General features: G+C 39.4%; 1 protein-coding gene across 2 annotated transcripts in view; it reads left to right on the top strand.

The window, feature by feature from the left end:
* Positions 1-21,767, top strand: part of tmem178bb (transmembrane protein 178Bb) — a 138,701-nt gene that overhangs the window by 64,125 nt on the left and 52,809 nt on the right. For both annotated transcript variants that reach the window (XM_075472000.1, XM_075471999.1), the window contains exon 3: positions 15,660-15,773. In XM_075472000.1, the coding sequence (XP_075328115.1) occupies positions 15,660-15,773 (114 nt within the window). The remainder of the gene's footprint in view (positions 1-15,659; positions 15,774-21,767) is intronic.

Below are 21,767 nucleotides of genomic sequence, written 5' to 3'. Positions count from 1 at the left end.
GGACCCCAGCCAACTAGCCGGACTACCTTCGTCAACGCCAAAACGAGGCTGGAACTCGGCTCACAGGACGCAGCAGGGGGTAAGTCAACGTTCATAAATGATATTGCTAATATGGGATGTCATACAGCTTCATGTCAAAAGAGGCGAACTATCCCTTTAACTGAACAGGTTGCCTCAGTGAGTGATAATAACCAGCTATAGGAGCAAGAACCTGGAACATTTTAATGAGAAAGACACATGGTGGGACGTGGGGAACACACGAATATGATCATCTCTCAGTATTTCTTACTCAACATGTCCAAGCTGAAGAAGCAGAGTTCCTACATCAGCAGTTTAATGCTGCATTTCTCGTGTACAGATGTGACTGTGGATCAGGTGTTGGAGTGACCGTCCACCCATCAGAAGCACTTTGATCTCCTGCAACTCCACGAGACACTGAACTCTACATTTCCAATTATGTGCTCATCGATGTGTTACAGTACGGAATATTGAAGAGTATTGAATGAAATACAAAAATATTTGCATTTGAATGAGAATGTAAACTAAGTACCAGCATCAAATTGAACCTCACAATAAAGCTGGACAATGGGTGGAAGCCAGAATCATTCCATCCATCCATCCATCCATTTTCTATACCCACTTAACCCAACATAGGGTCGCAGGGAGGCGGGAGCCTATCCCAGCTGTCATTGGGTGAGAGGCGGGGTACACCCTGGACGCCAGTCCATCAGAGGGCCAAACAGAGACAAAGGAGACAAACAACCATCCATTCTAGCACTCACTCCTAGGGTCAATTTAGAGTCACCAATTAACCTAATATACATGTTTTTCGGCGGTGGGAGGAAGCCGGAGCACCTGGATAAAATTTGTGTATGCATGGGGAGGACATGCAAACTCCCCACATAAAGACCCTAGTACAGACATGAATCAGGAACCTTGTAACTGTAAGGCAATGGTGTGTTACGGCAAAACCATGCAGTCTAACTTGCTAAATAAAAAGTACTACAAATATATTTTTTGGAAAAGTACAAGCTTGTCATCTAAGCAGCAAAGGTTCTGTTTGTATCAGTAATAGAATGTACTTCGTTGACTTGGCATACATAAAGTACTGGAATCTGTTTCATGAGTCCAAAAAAGCAAAGATTTGTCATACCTGAAGGCTACATCTGACATTTGATGTTAATAGCGTCAAATTGTGCAAAAACAGGTTCAATATAAAGACTGAGCTATGCTAAATCACTTCTCAGTGATCGTATTCTTTTCAGTTCTTTGACAAATGTTTAGGCTGAATCAAATACTTCATAAACATGGACAACAATAATTTTACAAATAAAATTATACTAAATTTTTAAGACCAATTTACTGGCTATTTATTTTGGTAAAATACTCAGCAGTGGACGAATAGACTTCATGTAAGTGCACTGCCATTTCTCCTTCTCCAAGATTGTTTCCATCATTTGTTTCCATAAGAGACACAGTCCTTGCTTTCACATCATATGCAGGTCAAACAAAGTAGTGCTCAAATTAGAGTAACAGGAATTGTGTTAACAGCAAGTCTGAGTCACTGCAGACACTGTGGGAAAGTTGCTGACAGAGGTGCCAGTTACAACTTATGATTGAAAAAGGTCCTTTGGTCTGCAGTTTTTTAGGGTTCAATTCTATGTCACTTCAGTTGTATTTATACAGCACCAAATAACAACACATTGTCTCAAGGCAAAGAAAGATCCATTCCACTTCAAGCTAAATATGATCCAATTTATTGTGACCCAATCATACTCCAACAAAATCAAATTCATTAAAATCCAAATTAATCCAATTCATACAATGCCAATTCCAAAAAACGTTACCTGTGTAAGGAAACCAACAGATTTTATTAATCCGATTCAATCCACCATCCTGGGCATCCACGAGGTGACAGTTAAGAGAAACACTTCACTTTAAAAGGAAGAAACCTCCAGCAGAACCTGAACCAGGAAGGGCGGCCCTCTGCCTCAACGTTTTTTGGGGTTGAGAGGACAGAGAAGAGGGGTCAATAAGCACCATAATACCAGGCCAGGGATACCTGCTGTGAAACAGAAGCACAAGTTAATGACAAAATTATGTCATATGTACATGGAGAGAGAAGAGAGCAGAATGAGAAGAGGTGCATCATGGGCGGTCCTCAAGCACTCTACGCATTTAGCACCACAACTGGGTCAAGATCTCTCGAATATGAGATCTCTAAAATATGTGGAAGTTTGGCCGTTAAGAGTCGTATCTGTGAGGAGAAGAATTTCAAATTAAAATCTGGACATAACAGGGAGCCAATGAAAAGAAACCTCTTAAAAATAACTCCAAAGAATCTCACAGAAGTAAAAAAAAAAAAAGAAGCCAAGGTAGGGTAACTTTAGCCTGGGCGAAAGCCGACTGTTGACTCTGTCAAACAGTCTGGGAAAACCCAAGAGGAATCCGTTTCCATGGAGGGCGGGACCTTACCCAGCAACTTAAATTCATTGGAGTAACGGAGTTCCCTTAACCAATCATAATGTTTAGAAATGACGTTGGTAATGCGCCGAGTTTCATGCTTACTCTCGCGAGGCTCTAGCTCGCGAATCACGCTTCCCACATCCGCTTTCATTATACCGGTACCATTTGATAAATCAAGCTTTTCCCAAAGCCAGTTGGAAGGAGAGCTACGACATCCTTGCCACTAACAAAATTGACGAGGCATTTCTCTTGCTCTCGTTTTAATTGTGCAATGATCTCCAGAGTTGAGACAACTTCATGGATAGCTTCTAGCGTTCTTCCGTCGCCATGTTTATTTCCGCTGCGGTTGAACTACAATTATATGGACTACAATGGACTGCGCGCGTGAGTTCTGCGTCACCACTCGCAACTGTTTGCTGATTGGCAAAACACTGAGCGAACCGAGGTAGGGGGATTTGGCCAGACTATGTGCGGAGCCAAAATCTTTGGGCGGAAGTACGTAGGATGGCGTCGCCAGGCTAGGGTAACTTACCAATGTAGGGTAACTATATAGCTAGACAGTGTCAACCTGAGGAAGATAAATTCAGTCTTGTCTGAATTTATAAGCAGAAAATTCAGAGTAATCCAGGTCTTTATATCTCTGAGACAGGCTTGTTGTGGAAACCAACTGATTTCTTTTATCTGGTGTCATGAATAAGTATAGCTGACTATCATCAGCATAGCAATGGAAACTTATGTCATGCTGTTTGATCATATTACCGAAGTAAGCATATATATTGTATCAGTCCAAGCAAAAAAAAACAAAACTGTGGAATTCTATGACCGACTGGTGTGTGAGGGAGATAGCTCATTTACATGAACAAACTGAAATCCATCCATCCATCCATTTTCTATATTCCGTCGGTCGGGTCGCAGGGGGGGCTGGAGCCCATCCCAGCGGTCATCAGGCGAGAGGCAGGGTACACCCTGGACAGGCCGCCAGTCAAACTGAAATCTATCAGATAAATATTACCATCCTAATATAGTTCCTTTCCCAATGTTCAAGCCTCTCCAATATAATTTTATTGACCGTATTAAATGCAGCACTGAAATCCAACAGGACAAGTACAGACACAAGTCCAATATCACAGACCAAGAGGAGATCACTGGTAACATTCACTAGTGCCATGTGCTACGAACCCCGAAACTGACTGAAACTCTTAAATCAGAATATTTCCATGTAAATCCTTGGGTTTCCACAATTTTTTCAAAAACTTTAGATATAACAGGTATATTGGTTATAGGTCTATACTTTGCTAGCAGTCCTCGATCTGAAGTAGGTTTTTTCAAGTAAAGGTTTGTCTACAGTAACCTGAAAAACCTGTAGTACAAAGCCTTTCAACAAAGAGAGATTGACTAAAGACAATATAGAAGTGCTGATAAAGAGGAAAACCTAAAGGAACAGGTTTAGACGGGGTCTAAAATACAAGTTGAAGGTTTGTATTAAGGTGTGGTTGTTCTTAGCTCAGAGAGCTCATTGGGACAGATACTGTCCAAACAATAAATTTGGTCCTACAGACATATTCAAAACTGCTGTCCTTGATTATACATCAGTGACAAAAGTAGAATGGATTCCATGACTTTTCTCTTTGACTGAAACAAATTAATTGGTGACGAAGCTCATGAAGTCATCACAACTAAGAGTTAAAGGAATACATGGCACATACATAGTTTTTTTTTTTTTAATATACCAACCTTGCAGCTCCTTAAAAGGATAGTTCGCCTCTTTTGACATGAAGCTGTATGACATCCCATATTAGCAATATTATTTATGAACATTGACTTACCCCTTGATGACTTTTTCTGGAGGGACGATTTTGTGATGCAAATGTATTACTCTTTTGAACGCATATTGTTTTGAGAAGCACAACGCTTTATTTTCGGGACCCCAGCCAACTAGCCGGACAACCTTCGTCAACGCCAAAACGAGGCCGGAACTCTGCTCACAGGACGCAGCGGGGGGTAAGTCAATGTTCATAAATGATATTGCTAATATGGGATGTCATACAGCTTCACATCAAAAGAGGCGAACTATCCCTTTAAAGACCATAGATCAAAGCAGGATTAGCCAAAACGAGAAAACCAAATGCTGATACATGAGCAAGTTGATTCGTAATTAATTCCCTGCTGAAGTCACAAGCCCCAGGAGAGTGAAGTCTCAGCTGACCACAAGCTAGCTGCAAGATTGCTTGCTGTCAAATCTGTTAGTTCCAGCCGCTAGCTTTTAGCAGAGAGCAATTGTAAAAGGTCATCAGTCAAAATTTTAGAACCTACAGGCTCTCTGAAGCAAAACAGATGTTTTTTTTTTCGTTTGACACTCAAGTGGACTTATTTTATTGTTACCCATTGACGTGATGGGGTAAATGATATCTTAGCAGTTTGGCAGCACAGTTCTGAAAGTGTTATGTGTGACATTGCGTCCTCTAAATAGAGAAAATGACCTGTCCTCAGCTCTGTAAATCCTCTGTTAGGAGGCACAGCAATTCACAGCTGACACTCTACTCAAGCTTACATGATGCAGCATTTAACGGTTTGCACTGTGCACTCTGCATAGAAAAATTATGGACCGTTGGTGTCCGTGAATACAGGGTGGTCAGGCAGTAGCAGGACCCCAGCCTCTTCAACCTGCTCAAGCCTTCAGCTGTCGTCTGACTCTCTCAATCCTCCCTGCTGAGATAACACAGCATCAGCTTGGCTGTGCTGCTCTCCAATCTAATCCCATGGGTCTGGGTGTGTGAGCATGGAGGAGAGATGTAGGGAGAGATGAAGTAGGTCACGCAAAAAAATTAGGCCATGCAGGGCTTGAACTATAGCAGGACCTCCCATCTGGCAAGAGTTGTCCACCCAATAAGCCATGAGCACAACTGAAACAGGTCAATGCAGCTGGCTCAGGTTTCCACAGGGCATGTTTCCCAATCTGAACACAGTAGTTAACAATGCGCATATAGTGATTTGTTTATTCAGAATTTGTTGAGACAACTTGAGACATTTGAAAGTGGTGTGAGTAATATGTGACATGATGGAATAATCTTGTTTTATGATATTTAGATTTAAATGGCGCCATGCTCACTGTTGTTCATGTGCCTCTGACAGGCTGAAACTTTACAGCTGGCTATTCTAATGAGACCGAATGAATGTGAGGTAAGGAGTTTGACCATCCTAATACGGAAAGGGGGCTGCTTTCTGGTGGAAGGAGATAAACAGTACATATCGTATGTGGTGTCCTTCAGACCACAACTTGTACTCTGTTTGGAGCCGGTCTATGTTCGCTCACTGAGAGAGGCCGCTGTGATCCTAATCGCTCTTTCATCCTCTGAAGTCATTGCAGGTCTTTTCAGTCCTATCTGTGCAGCTGGCAAACCAACCACTACAGATGTATTTCAGGACATTGTCAATGGTGCCCATAAGTGATAAGTAGGAGTTGAGAAAGGTGAGGCTGCTTATTTTTATTTGGTCGGTCTGTTGAACATTCCTTAAAAAATGATAATTAAAACACTTTTTAATGTTATTGCAAGAGAGATACCCAAAAAAAACCCAAAATAAATCAATGTATATAAGAAGACAAGACATAAAAGACAATTGACTAGACCAAACAACACAACAGAGCATTTAAGGACAAAAACATTTTAAAGTGGATATGGCATGAACTAGTCTGGTCAATTCATTCTTATTCTTTTTATTATTTCAGAATTAATGTAAGCTTCCCTTGGGGAAAGCCTCAAAAGGATTGGGGGAAGTGTCTTCTGATTGGTTGAATTCCTGCCAGCTTGCTGTGGGGGCAGGGGAGGACATGTTGAAGACTGATGAAGCACACTGCTGGTGTTACACTGGTCAGAAAGCTACAACTCATAAACAACGGAGACACTTTAACAAATCCCCTACGTTTTTGACCACCCAAATCCAGCCATGTTCCTCACTTTAAACAATTTTTTTCTGTACACTCCTGTGTTAATAGGTGCAGACATTGGAAGTATGGTACAACTAGAACAGGTAATGATGCTTACATACTCCCCTGGTGTTAACAGCCTTGACTTTCAGCTTCAGTCTCCCAGCATAGCCGTAGGGCTTGTTCTTAAAACAGTCATGCGTGAAGTGCAGCAAACAAATCCAAGTTTTTGTGACTGTATTGATGGGCAGATAAAACAAACTGCATCCACTGATCCAAGATGGCTGGGTCTTTAGGGAAGCTAAAGGTCAACTTGCCCTTACAACTACAACACATATTCTTGGAGACCGAAACCAAAACAAAATGCTGTCCTTTGAGAAATAGTGGTGGATCACTCATTCCATGCAGCACCAAAACGTCTACTTGTGAAATTGTTGTACTTGAAAGTACGCGCTCTAGCTGGGGCATGCTGCCTGTCGAATTTTACTATACATGGATATGATGGTAGTGGCTAAGTTGCGAAAAAAGTATTTCGAGATTAAAAGACAACTGGATAAAAAAGCTACTTCTGCATAAAATACGTAAAGCTGCTATACCCCTTTTTGAGCTTTGGACTTTTAAGATGATAATACATCATTAACATAGCAGAAAAGCCAAGAAACATGGAACAACCAATGCCCAAATGACAGTGTGTAGTTTGGATGGGTGGGTGAAAGCATATTATGTAGCATTTATATAGTAATAGCAGAAATATTAGTAATATTATCATTATTATTATCCTCTTTATCACCACAACTAAATAATTCAGAATATCAGGGGTAATTTTTTTTTTTAAATAAACTGAATAAAACTAATTATGTAGTCTACTAATATATATGTCAATTTTTCACATGTCAATAAGAGTTAGAAATAACAAATTAATTACTTATTATTAATAATTATTATTATTAATATCATGATGAAGAGAAGTGATATAATTATCACATTAATATAAATGCATATATATAGGAAGCGGAGAAAAAGAAAAAGGAAAACGACAAAAGACTACCACCCACTCATACTTTGCATATCAGTACTACCAACAGTACACATATGCAATACAAACAGATAAACATACATAAATTTATATAAAGATACATTTCAAGAAATGTTTTAATAACATCTTCCTATATTCCTAGTCAAATATCCAGCTATGTCAAAAGAAAGTACAATATAAAAACATTGATTATGCTGTTAAATATTTTGGACTTTCCTAATGTGATGGTAGATGTTTCCAGACCAGGTGAGGTTAGACAGAAATGTAGTGCCTGAGGTATTTGAAGCAGCCCACTTTCTCCACCTTCTCTGCACAAATGCAGATGATCCACCTGTATTATTAATTTCGTTTTGTTATGATTAAGTCTAGTTTGTGATGGAAACACCATTGTACCAGATGTTTGATCAATTCAATTCAATTCAATTCAAATTCAAAATCACCTCCCTGTGAGTTGTTTCTTGGTTGGTTGTCCGTGCTAATACAGTGGTGCAGAAAACGTGGCAATCACCACAGAAAGATTTTGAGATTGTTAGCATTTAGAATTTTGACTTTCCCCCAATGGGGGATGAATAAAGTATTTTTTTTTTATTCTATTCTATTCTATTCTATTAGAGCAACATTACATTTCAACTTTAAAGGACAATTTTGCCCATTTTTAAAGAAGCTGGTGCAGTTTTTCCCAAGGTCTTATTAGAATGATGAGACATGCTTTGGTCAAAATATCATCTGGCTTAGCCATAACAGCTGTCTTTTCACCCCTATTAAAACAACACTCCTCAGAGCAGCCTGTTTTAGGAGTGGGGGAAGCGAACAGTCTCTCACTCTGCCTCCCTCTTCATGTTGGTTTTCCTGGGGGTCGGGACAAACAGCAAATACTCCTATCCTGCTGAGCGAAAACCAGGGAGAGAGAAATTTTGTCAAACAGAACATGACTGGCTAACAGAACTGTGCAACCATATCAGTTTTAATACAGAGTTGATCCTGAACAAGAGGGAGGTCCCAGACAGTTTAAATCATCAAGGCTTCAACATGAAGTTGGTGAACTCTTGGTAGTTTTTTTTTTTTTAAACATATTTATATATTGACGAAGGGAACACTGTCATTGTCATGATGCAGGGTTGTGGAGTTGGACCCAAAGGCAGACAACGTCAGAGGAGCTGAGTAGATTATGAAGATTTAATGAAAAGTAAATGATGATACAAAAATCCAAGGAACACAGGGAGCCCAGGAACAAAACCAAAAGCAGACTAGGGAATGTAAAGAACTAGATAGTGGTGATAACGGGAAGTAAGACGAGTAAGACAAGGATCCGGCAAGGAGTGGCATATATAGAATGACATATATGCTGGGGAGGTTGATTACTGGTGAAGAGTGAAGAGGGTAGAGGGCAGGAGACTGAGGAAAGAGATGGCACAGGGGGCGAGGGAGAACACACTAACTAGGAAAATGAATCTAAAGCAAAGGGAAAACATACCAGAATAATAACGGAGAAATAATCTAACTAACACAAAGAATACACAAGGAGTAATTAAACATAACTGAATACTATGAGAAACAAGAGCTAAGGTGAAATAAAGACTGATCTAATACAGAAAGAACTAAGAGCACTGAATGAAAATAATAATAACTAAGTCCAAAAACACCACTAAACACCCAGATCCTAACAGTCATCCTGGCTGTTGTACAATTCACTGCAAGCGACACATATTTATACCACACCACAAGTTATCAGGACCTCTGGTGAGAAACACAATTTGATAAACACGAACATAATGAAGCTATTCTTCCAGTCGTTTCAACACTAAAGCTCTTTCTCTCGATATTGATGGAGTTAATTTATTGATATCGCGAAAGAAACTGTCTAGCAGCCTCGAGGGTAAGTTACTATTACCAGGAAGCAATGCTTTTTCATCAGTAATAGACCAAGCAGAAGTAATTAATGTGGACCCCTTATTGCTGTGTTTAAAGATTTTTTTTGTATATTAACACCATCAACGATTATTCTTGGGGATGTACATTTATGTTTTTTTTTTGTTTGTTTGTTTTTTAAAAACATATAGATAAACTGCACACGCAATGTAAACACACCAATGGTGGTACAGTTGGCATTTAAAGTAGCAGAGGCTGCGGGCGTTTGGGCATCAGCTTCATTAACTAAGCTGTTAGTGTCAGCTTGTGCTAAACAGCGAAAAAATTAAGGTCACCATTTCTTTGTGAGTCCTGCATTTAACCGGCCCAAGTTGTTAAAACAGTCCAATGGAAAGTGGTTACTACACAGTCTTTGGCAGACTCTTGAACAGGGTCAAGGAAATGTATTTGTTGGTCTAGGGAGCACAAAGCACAAAGCAAAATGCAAAGTTTGTGTTTTTCTGTTGCAAGCGACTTAAAGGCAGGGTAGGGGATCTTTTTCTGGAACATTTTTTTAGATATTGCTTGAAATACTCTTCACACCCCCATTGCAACCATTTAATTAAAAGTTTTGACACAAATATGAAAAGTTTTAGTGGCCTCTAGAACGTACAATCTAGCAAAAACAGTATCCAATCATTGTGAACGGACCGTTCACAATGATTGGATACTGATGCCGTCTATCAAACTGCAATCTGCTCCTCCCTCCCCCTCCTTCCCCCTGTGCGCGTACCCTGCTCCGTGAACGTCCAGAAGCTTGGCAGGAAGCTAAACTAGAGCCAGCTTGGCTAGCACCTAGCATTATTAAACGTATAGTTAGCATAGACTAAATACTAAATACTAAATACGGCAACGATCGATGCTTGCTGTCAGAACAGCGCTCGTGCACCTTCGTGCTCGTGCGCGTTCATGTACTCTAGAGGCGTGCCTTCGGGAAGAAAGTGAAGAAAAGGGTTGGGACTTTTTACCGGTGTATTTTCAAAATGCAGCTTCGCTGGACTCAAAATCCAGGATCTCCTACCCTACCTTTAAGAACAGATTAAGGAATTTTTTTTCATGAAGTATCCCAACGTGCTGTAGTGGCAAAAATACAAAACAGACTGAGCTGGGGGAAATTAACTGGACAAAGCAGGACACAGCAAACAAGATCTGACAAAGGATGGACGGAGGAAAGTAGGAAGCATATTTACAGATGTAACGCAATTAAGCAAAAGCCGTGGGGCAATCAACAAACAAAACCAGATATGAAACCACGGCAGAAGTCAAAACTCAGCAGAGTACAGAATGGAGAAACTGTTTCAAATAAAACCGGAAGACAAGTTAAGAAAGACGACAAAAAACCGAAGAAAAAAGCACATCAACACTCACTTACGGAAGACCTGGATACAAACCTGCAGCCCCACTCTTTCAGCGCAATCACTTCCAGTCAGAACCAGTAATGGAGAGGAAATGGTGTCTGGCTCTGAGATGTTTGTAGAAGGCTGAAGGGCAATTTGGCTAAAATGACTGAGTTAGAAATCCATTTGAGAGAGCAGGAGCATTAAGCCTCACTCAGCACGGGAGGGAGGGCATCTCAATGAAGGGGTGTGATGAGCAATCTAATGTGTCTCCCTGTGCAAAAAAAATATGCCAATGGTTTGGACAACAGCTGAGGAAGGCTTGGGCGTTGTCCAACGAAATGAGCTGCAGAGAGGTTAATGCAACTCTCGGAAGTCAGAAAATCAGAGGGTGAGAGTGCAATGCAGCTCCAAATCAAGGAGATACGCAGGATATTGAATGTTTGGCGATAGCACCAGATTCCTCCTCAGCCTTCTGTTCGCTCACAATCACACTACTGTTTTTTTGTGATTCTCCCCATTAATCAGAAGTTCAAACACGCGTGGGTGTGGATGCTCAAATGACCAAACTGTAAATTTGTTGATTTTGAAAAAGCTTATTATTTCGACATGATTTGGGGGGTTTATGTGATTAGCAAATATATGAAAACAATATTTTCAAATGTTGCTAATGCAAGGCAAGTTGTGTTAGAGGGATGTATTGTGTGTCAAGTCAGTTTTCTTGTTGTACTCTCCTTGTATGCACTAAAGGGATGGGCTGGGTCCAAAAATTAGGTCAAGACTTTGCTCACGACCACCCCATTATCTAGATAAAACATTTGCCAGGGGTCTAGGTTTCTGGAGACTTTTTTTTTTTTTTTAACAATATGTTTATTGAACCCTGCCTCTCGCCCATTGACCGCTGGGAAAGGCTCCAGCCCCCCCCCGCGACCCGACTGATGGATGGATGGATGGATGTTTATTGATATTTGAAATTTTACTCCCCCCACATACAATCGGTATAAACAATTCTGCAACACAACAATAGTCACAACAAGAAAAATACATAAGCTAAATGATACATAAATAAAATTTAAGGTTTATGAAGGAAAAGGAAAAAAAAAAAAAGACTGATGAAAGACTTTAAGTGGCTAGGTCTAATCATGGCCATCACAATTAAGAGAAGTGCTATTTTGCAAAAAGGCCACAAAGCTTCCCCAGCATTTATCAAAAAGCAGAGTTTTTTTTCTGAGATTAAACATAGTCTTTCTGGAGACTTTTTATTGCCAGAACAGCACACCACTCAATAAGCTATTAAAATATATATTTAAAATGAAAATTACCTATTTGAAACATAGTATAGTATAAAGTAAGCAGCGCACCTGAGCTGTTGTGTATAAAAAAATAAATTACACTATGGAGCAGGCCTAAGCATAGCAGTTGCATAGACCTAGGCATAGTGCATAGTGTCTAGGATGTTGATAAATCATTTAGCCTTGACCAGCTGGCGTTTGAGAGGACAGGAAAGAGGGGACAACAAACACCATAAGACCAGCCCAGGGATACCTGCTGAGAAACAGAAACACAAGTTAATAACAACAATAAAGTTATATGTACATGTAGAAAAAAAAGAGAACAGAGTGCCTATGGCAGAATAACTATGGGATGTTTCATGGTCACCTGAGCCACGCCTAACTATAAGCTTTGTCAAAAAGGAAAGGAAATTATTTTGACAGTTGGTATGGATTGAACTAATTACTGAAACTATTTAGCACAGGACATAGGTGTCCATAGGACATCTTTACACTGGCCAGCTAGAAGAAATTCAACTTTTTAATGACCTCGAGAATAAAATGCAGGCTGTCCTCTGGAGAACCATTTAGAGCAGGACAGGTACTTTAAAAAATAAGATACTTGACAGGGGATTGGATGAAGCCTTTTACTGTCAAGCCGATAGCTAAAATGTAGCTGATGAACCTATAGGGAAAGAGGATGTAACAAATAACTGAATAGGTGTTTTCATTGTTGAAAAAACTTGTTTGTAAGCTACCAGATTAGAATTCTTATGGTTTTAATGTTTGCCTTTTGGCCACAAAGTGCTTAGTTTGGATTCAGGCAAGGCAGAGTCCAATTCTCACAAGAGTACAATGGCTTTGCAAGGTTAATCATGACCCTGAACCCATGTCCCCCACCGAAACGGACAGTCCCTCTGACCTTCTGCCTGAAAGAACTAAAACTAACCAAGCAGAACAAATACTTTACATATTGCAGCCTCTGTGATTAAAGTGGTATTTTCCAGGATTACGGAAAACAAAAGAGATTAATGAATGTGATCATTTGAAAATTGCTATCTGTTATTGCATTCTTCTTTTTTTAAACCGTCATGTCTTCAACAAACATATTTCAGAGTGAACCATGGGGTGCAGACGGCACCGCAGATAGAGTCATAAATGGGTAATTCCGATTTCCAGAAATTGTACTCTCCTGGGTTTGCTAATTTATATCAGTGTACATGACTGCGAGCAGCAGGTTAAAGAGGCAGGGGGTATTATCTGGGTTGTCTTTGTTTGTGCACTTCCTATCTCCCAGGACTTCAGTCATGCTGTTAGCCTTGCCAGAGATAATTAAAGCAGACAGTAATCGTGACAAAGAGAAGCAGGGCTTTCTCCATCAGCCAGAAAATTACAGACGAGTTATGAACATGCAGTTTTACACCCACTATTCTGACATTGTGTTGATATTGGTGGTTGTTGGGGTTGGGTGGGGTAATCCTTGAAGAGCTCCACGTAGTATCAAGCACACTAAATTAAAAGATTACTCGAAACAAGATAAATAGCAAATAGTCCATCTTCTGATTCCCGTCTGCATTGTCAGTAAACCATTTTGTATAGAAATATTTGTCTTATCTTTTGAAGAACACACCAGATCAAGTTAATGAAAATGTACATTGAAAGTGGTCCAATAAAAAAGCCTACTTAGGCATCTGGTTCTATTTTTTTTTAAAAAGCAAGAGATAAAGAAAGGGTGAGGGAGTCTTCCTCCAGAAAAAACGTAATTTAAAACTAATTCCCTGCATGTGGTACATCCAGGGAATTAGTCCACCAAATCCACCAAATTTGGGGCCCCAGGAACAACCCCTAACATGCATATTTGAACCAACATCGACCCTATGTTAGGCTTTTGGGACACTTGTATAGGCTAATAGTTATTATGAAAATAAATACATTTAAGACAAATATGGCTTCTATATCACAATTACGTGGTAGCCAACAAAATGAGAGATTATTTTTTAATCATTTGACTTCGGCTGCTATCACAGTGGTATGCAACGGAATGGGAATGGGATAATCAGTTACTGTAGGCTGTAATTTTGACATTTGGGCTCACCTTTCTTGGGAAAGAAATCAGTCAGCAGTTGCTTTCCTTCATTTTGTTTCCTCTGTCTCTCTTGCCTTTCTTTTCTTTTCTGAAAGCCAGATTTTTTTTTTTTTGGATGACATCTTTCATGTGCCGGCTGCTGCGTTTAATGCCTAATAATGAAGTGAGTGAAATTTATTGCGCATGTACAATCAAAAGTCCGCCAGAAGGCGGACTAAACCAATGCGCACTGATAATGGGGCTGTCTGATATAGATTATAGCCTATTTGCAGGCTGGGATATACATTTCAACAGATATATTTCCAGATAACATTGGATTTGCATAAATTACCAACATATATTGACATTATTTAAAAAAACTGATTTTTAAAAAACGAAAGAAGAAGAAAATTTCCCTTAGGGCCCCCCCTGGACCCTGTGAATCAGTCTGACTTTTCCCCCCTGTTTGACGCCGCTGGGTACATCCCATGACCTCTTGGATAAAGTCAAGAAACAGCCACCTGCACAAGTCTTTCTTAGATTGAGAGTGAATGAAAGATACTGTATTTTACATGAAAAAAGCTAAATATAGCCTAGCGTGGTGGCAGGTTTCAAGCTATTAGCTCATATTCAAGGTAAAACAAGGACAGGCCATGTTTTTTTAAAGAACATACTCTATAACAGATCACTGAGCGGGAGAAATAAGGTGAAACTCAGCACTATACAAGACTATCTCTGCAGTTCAGAAATAGCAACAAAACACCAACAAATTTGGTGATTGAAATTGATTTCCATAAACGTAAGTCCTTCCTGTTCATGCTCTACACAGGCTCCAGTGAGAGCTTTTCTCAGAAGCACCACTATCTGGTGTAGTCGTAATGTTATACAGGAAGGAGCGTTTTCTTCTTAAAAAGCAGATTGTTTTAACCAGACCCACCACGTGTCCATAGCTATGAGCCTTACTTCATCCAGATAGTGTCTGTGCTGCTGCCATGAGAGCAACAAACTGACATCATTTGAAGCAGCAAGCATGGGAATAAATTACTGTGTGCGAGATATGTGGACGCTTATTGATTCCTGCCTCACTGGCTGAATGATTTGCTGCTGCCTCCTGTGGTTCTTTCACTTCTTTCTTCTTCTACCTTAAACTTGATTTTCATGTCACGAGAAAATAGATGTGTGTCACCGGTGGGTGACACACACCTGCATTATGTGAGTCTCACTCTCAGTGTGTGAGAGTAGGCAGCCATGTTAATAGCCACTTTTGTCTTCAAAGAGGTATTGGATTCCCTTGCCTATGTTCTATCCCCGCAGCTGTATTCCTTCACATATGACGTAATGTTAGGTGGGCATGCAGACAATTTGCACATCAGTGACATTCTTGGTTTTCAACTGAAATGAGTGGGCTACCTTATCTATTTCTGGGTTTCATCAATCAATTACCAGTCATTGATAACCATCAATGTAGACTGATTTGCAGATGGCTATTTATTACAGGAGATGAGTGACTGGCTAGCGTTTGGAAATTCAAAAATAGCATCAGACATAGCCTCTCAGGCTGGATCGTGTCTCTGCGGAATTGTTTAGTCCTGTCTGAGTGGCTCTTATGTAACGGGCTGTAAATCAATGTTGTTTCTCTATTACCCTACAGGTTCCATCGCAAGGTGCTCCTACATCAAGTACCACTACTCCTCGGCTACAATACCTAAAAACCTCTCCTACAACATCACCAAGACAATAAGGCAGGATGAATGGCACTCCCTCCGTAAGTCTGCTGTCTTACATCACTTACACATTCTTGCAACATTCAAGCTTAAATGCTTTAAAAACAGCCAACTTTCCTTCATGATTCAAACCAGAAGTACTTCAACTGTCATTTAATCTAATCTATATTTCACTGGGTGATTTTTAAAGTTTCTTCCATTCTGGCTGCTTACTGAAGACAACAGTAGGAAGTCATTATTCTGGGTGTGTCTCTGTTGAAAGAATCAAACCAAAAAACATTTCACTACACTACAAGTACTTTATGTACTGGGTCGGTCTACTGGCCAGTGATCAACAATATTTAAAGGTGTTTTTCTACCTGACATCTGTCCCACACTTTGTTCTTCCGTAGAATTTTTAGCCCATTTCTTTTTTTATTTTTGGACTTTTATGCCTTTTATGGATAGGACAGTTTAGAGAGACAGGAAGCAGAAAGAGGGGGAACAACATGCAGCAAAGGGCCGTCCGATGCGGGACTCAGATGAAAGTTGTTTTTCTACCTTTCATCTGTCTCACACTTTGTTCTTCCGTAGAATTTTTTGCCCATTTCTTTTTTTTTTTTTTACTTTTTTTGGGGCTTTTATGCCTTTAATGGATAGAGCAGTTTAGAGAGACAGGAAGCAGAGAGAGGGGGAGCGACATGCAGCAAAGGGCTGTCGGCTGCGGGACTCGACCCGGGGCCAGCTGCAGCGAGGACTACAGCCTCTTGTACACGGGGTGCCTGCTGTACCCACGACGCCACAGACCACCCCATTTTTATCCCATTTCTAATCAGAATCCTGTGAAAATGGGTCATGGTGAAAGCTGTTGTTCAAAGAAAACAATTCATCAAATTATTTCTCCGAATTGTCTGTAGTGCTTTGATTAAATCTAAATCTAAATTCACCTTCACCCTTTATGATGATGACTAAAAAAGCAATCTGGAAACAGGTTTTAAATATTATTTTCTTTGGACATTGCTTGTAATTGACATAAACACATTTTTTAGGGAAATCTAATGGGAATGGAATGTGATCAAAAAGTGTCGGGGGGTTTCCTGTGACATTCTAGTTTTAGTCATCTTTCCTTTTAGATTTTCTTTCTATTCTTTCTTTTTCTATGTAATTATGTATGAGGTAAGCGCTCTCCTCAGAGCAACATTTTCATTTAAGGTCAGGCTCTTAGAATTGCTGCATATTATGTTTCAAGATGTTGTCAAGTCTCTTCAGCACCTGCGTATGCAGAAATAATGAGCGTTATCTATGTATTTTTCATTGCTTGTCTGCAACCAGGACAGAATAAATAAGCTGGGGAGGCTTTATCCCTACAGTACTGTTATCAGAGAAATCTATGGGGAGCATATTTACTTTTCGGATACCTGTCATTCACAAGTTGTTCATCTAGATGGTTTGTAGGTCTCTTGTTGCCTGGCCGCTGAGCCAGGTGGAAACATGGTCTGACCTCAAACTGTCAAAGTATCAGTCTGAGTAGTCGTCAGCTGTTAGCTGACAGGCATTGGGGGAAAAAAATTCCACTGTGCTAAAAACCACACAGGACTGCTCTTCTATTTTCCTCTGTCAGCAGAGGAATTATTTGTTATTTAAGGCTCTCCTGTAACAGATGACAGTAATTATGTATAAACTGTTAACTCAAGTTGATTGATTTGCACGAAACACTCTATGACTCCCATACTTTTCACTTTTTGTTGGCAACCTTTTTTACGGTCAAAGGCTGTGTTCAAAACCGCATACTACATACTTGCAAACTACATACTTGCATACGGCATACTGATCGATCAGACTTTATGCAGAGCGTTTACCCACAATGCATTTCGCTCCTACTCGAGCCGAAATCAGCCGGCCTGAAGCTGATTTCGCTTAAGCTCTAAACTCTGTAAACTTTAGTAACATTTGAAACATTTTCAGGTGAGAAAGTAGCCGTTTAGATCGGATGCCCTACTAATAAAGTCTCTGTCCTGTATAAGAAAAAAAAAAAACGCCTGGCTAAGTTATTCAGTTATTGCTATTTCCTTTGGTTTAGACAGAGGACAGAGTTGTAAGTGTCTTATCTTAACTTGGTATGCTGAGACAAACACTTTGCTCATACTTAAGGCCACCCCTCCCCCGCCAGAGATTTTTAATGTCCTTTTTACTGGGCCACTAAGAAAACCCGAGTCCTAGGTAACATTATATTCTCTAATGAGTCCAGCTGCAGAAGAACAATGGTTTAGATCTACACAGCCATCCTTCACAGAGATAATTCTAGGAGTATGGACCTCATGACCATTTTTACTACTTATCACCAAACAATATGTATTGATTAGCAAACAAAAAATATCTATTTATTTTAAGTTACAAGAATGTGGTCATTTTGTAGTTAAGAAACCGATTCAACCTTGTAACTGTGTCATCTTAACTTTTTGTCATCATAAGCTAGGATTTGCTCTAGAGTGCCGATTGACATTTGCAGCTTGTTCTCCCAAATTATTACAGTCTTACAAAATAATTCAGCAATTTTAGAACAAATGCTGAAGCAAAAGGGCTGACAAATGTAGAAAGTGAGACTTGCTCCTGCATTGATCCGGCAAGTGATGGCCGATGATTGCTTTCATTCAGTTTCGTTTCAGACCAACAAAGTAGCTACAGCGATCATTTATGACGACTACTTTACTTTAACCCTAGGATTATGTAAAGATGCAGTTACACTGCAGTTACAAATAATTTCCTGAATGCTGTACTTAAACATATGTGTATACCAAATTTATTCAGGGATGCCCTCTGTGATTTTTGTAATTGTTTTCTGATGAGCCTAATTTTCAACAAGTCTCAAATCACTTTAGTCTTCAATCTTGAGTCTCCGGCTTTCATATCAGTTTTTTTAATACCTTTTCCCCCGAATTGTATGAAAAGTATTGTACCAAAATGCCTCTCTAAAATTAAGTAACACAAGTAACTTTACTCAAATAGTGTTGCTCTTGGAGGCAAAATACAGTTCTCATCTCAGTATACGTATCTTGCAACGTATCTCCGTCTTACCTCCTTGTGATTTATGAAGTTCTTTTCTGTACTGTCATTGCTGCGTCTTTCTTACTTTAGTTATTCTACTTCTGTAGATTAAAGGTCAGGGAGGTTTCAGAGTAGGGCCAAGACACCAAATATAAAAAATTACGAACTGCTACTATGATTGTTGATAAAGAAAATGTAGAAGAGGAAGAGCAACTTCTGTTCTTTACAGATGAGTTACCACGATTCAGTTTAGCCTTTCTAGTCTGTTTGGTCACCAAGCAGAATTTAGATAGTTCGCAAATCTAGCTTCAGAGATGTCCTGTACCATGTCCACCCACACTGCCTCAGGCCTTGTATGGATTAAATGAGAATGACAACCTAGTCTTGACTCCTCTGTAGTGTGTGAAATTGAGCGCAGTCAAGCTTGACAAATTTTCCCCACTCCTGTGACATAAAATTTAAGGAAACATTGGGTTGACACTGCTTGAAAAACTCAGATGTACATGATACTCATTGGTTTGTGTCAGTCATAAAATCTGCAGCAAGTAGCGGCAGGATGTGCACAGTCGGTACCCAGAACCCATTTTTTCTATTATTACAGAACATCAAAGCAACAGCAGAAAGCACATAATAGCCCTTCTTCCAGCCCGTTGTCTGTCACAGATGCAGAAAGCAGCGAGGGGGCATACATTTTTGACATTAGCTTTTAGAGAGGACATGAAAGAAGGAGGTTTTCTCATGGTGCAGCTTAGGGATTTTGTTACTTCAAAAGGAAGCATAAATTGTGAGCTGGGGAAACTGTCACTTAGTAACAATGTATAATCCAAGGTAGCAGCAAAAGGTTAATTGTTCTGCAACCAGCCACTCACTTAATCTCATAACACCAATATGGCAAAATGGCTGTTGGTACATTTTGGAGTCGGCAGGCCTGAAAAAGGATGTCAAGGATTTAAGTCATTTGGTAAAATTCGTGCACTGCTTTGTGTGTGTGTGTGTGTGTATATATATATATATATAAATATATATATACATACATATGTGTGTATATATGTCCTCTCTATCTGCTGTCTTAAGAGTCATTCTTGCAGCCATGGATCTATGGAACAGTTAATATCACCTATATACATATATATTTATACGTATATATATACATATGTATATATATATGCAGGTATAAAAATGAATGGATGGATTTATATATGTGTGTATAAGTTTTCTAAGTTGTAAGATATATACAGTAACTTTAAAATGAAGTGGTTACTGCAGGTTATTAAAATTTATGGAAATGACCATTTTTTTCACAGTCGTTCCCATTAAATTGCACTTGTGAAGATTTGCAGTCTGGTTTATTAGGTCATTGATCTATTAATAAAGAAAACAGAATTATAGCATAATGTAGTCACAAGACACCCTCGAACCAAATTTCTGTTTTAAGTGTACAGTTATTTTGTATATACTAGGAGTTTCATTAGAAGCATTTAACATATTAAGATGGAATAAAATAAATTTGAGGTGCTCTTTGTCACATATTATTAATATTAAACCCTGAGGGAAAACTGTGTCTGTTGTCTTCCACACTTTTTAAAGAGCTACAGTTATCTGCTGAATGTAAGCCAGTTTTAGAGCTGCAATGCTTGTTTCTCAGTGAGCTTACTAATGCTCTGTAGCTGATTTAGAAAGAAAAAAAAGTTAGGTACTTTTAATTCTGAAACAAAATGCAATTGAAAAGACTCCACTTGTCATGAAACATCACTTTTTTGTAAAAGAAAATGAAGACAGATTTGATGTGATCACTGTATGCACTCAAAAATCTGTCTTAAAGTCAGGAAGCATGCTTTTGTTTTAGATCTGTAACATTTCAGGACTGTACCCTCCTGTTATCTTTCATGTGCCTGACAGCCTCTTCATTTGAATGTGAATCTTGTCTTGATAAATCTGAAAATAATTTAGGCAGAACTGATGTGTCACTCTGTTGCACAGTCAGCCTTGACCTCTGTATTATGTAAGATCCCTTATTGTAAAACTTGCCTTTCCAAGTGCTGTGCAGTATGTTCAGATTTGAGAGAAAGATCAACACGTGCACTTATGTATGATATACAAGAGTCCCTGAGCTACTGCTAGGAGGATCCAGTATCACATATCTGTGGGAAACTTTGTTGTTTGTCTTCTCTTTTGTGCACCTTCATCGTATCATTCTATTTTTGTCATTGACAGGGATTACAGCTTTAAAAACTGTCTTCTACATTTCTAATATCACTAGATGGCAATTTAAAGGAATGATGCTAATGTCGTGTTTGTTTGTCTCAAATTTCTTAAATGGTTCAAGGTACAAGTTACTGTGGACCTCTCTCTGCCAGGCGGTCTGATCAGAAAAAGGGTACCACTCTTTTGCAAAATAAACTTTTATATTGCCATACAAATATGATGTAAATATTATTGGTCCAAAAGTTGTGGAGAAGACTTAGGCTGAGTTCGAAACCGCATACTACTTACTACATACTTGCATACGGCATACTGATCGATCAGACTGTATGCATAGCGTTTACCCACAACGCATTTCGCTCCTACTCGAGCCGAAATCAGCCAGCCTGAAGCTGATTTCACTTAAGCTCTAAACTGTGTAAACTTTAGTAACATTTGAAACATTTTCAGGCGAGAAAGTAGTCGTTTAGATCCCCAACGTGTTGAAAACATGACAAAATACCGGCTATTTACAATTTTGTTCCGACGAATTCGGCGCTACTAAAGCTAGCCGCAGTGAGCAACGCACTTCCGGTTATTTTCACAAAATAAAATACCCGTTGCCTTTTATCATAGGGAAAGCCATTACGATACAATTGGTGCTTTTGTTTTGAAAACAGGAAGTGAACCTACCCTCGTTGTAGCTAGCTTGAAACTGCCGTTTTGACAGGAAATGATGATCGGCGACGTCAAGTTACGTTGCATCTTGGGTAGTTTGAGTATGAGTAGTAACCTCATGATGCATACCCAACATTTCTGTGAATCTAGTA

Source organism: Odontesthes bonariensis, chromosome 8, assembly GCF_027942865.1.
Source record: "Odontesthes bonariensis isolate fOdoBon6 chromosome 8, fOdoBon6.hap1, whole genome shotgun sequence".
Classification (NCBI taxonomy): Eukaryota; Metazoa; Chordata; class Actinopteri; order Atheriniformes; family Atherinopsidae; genus Odontesthes; species Odontesthes bonariensis.
This window is presented reverse-complemented; position numbering and strand designations above follow the sequence as displayed.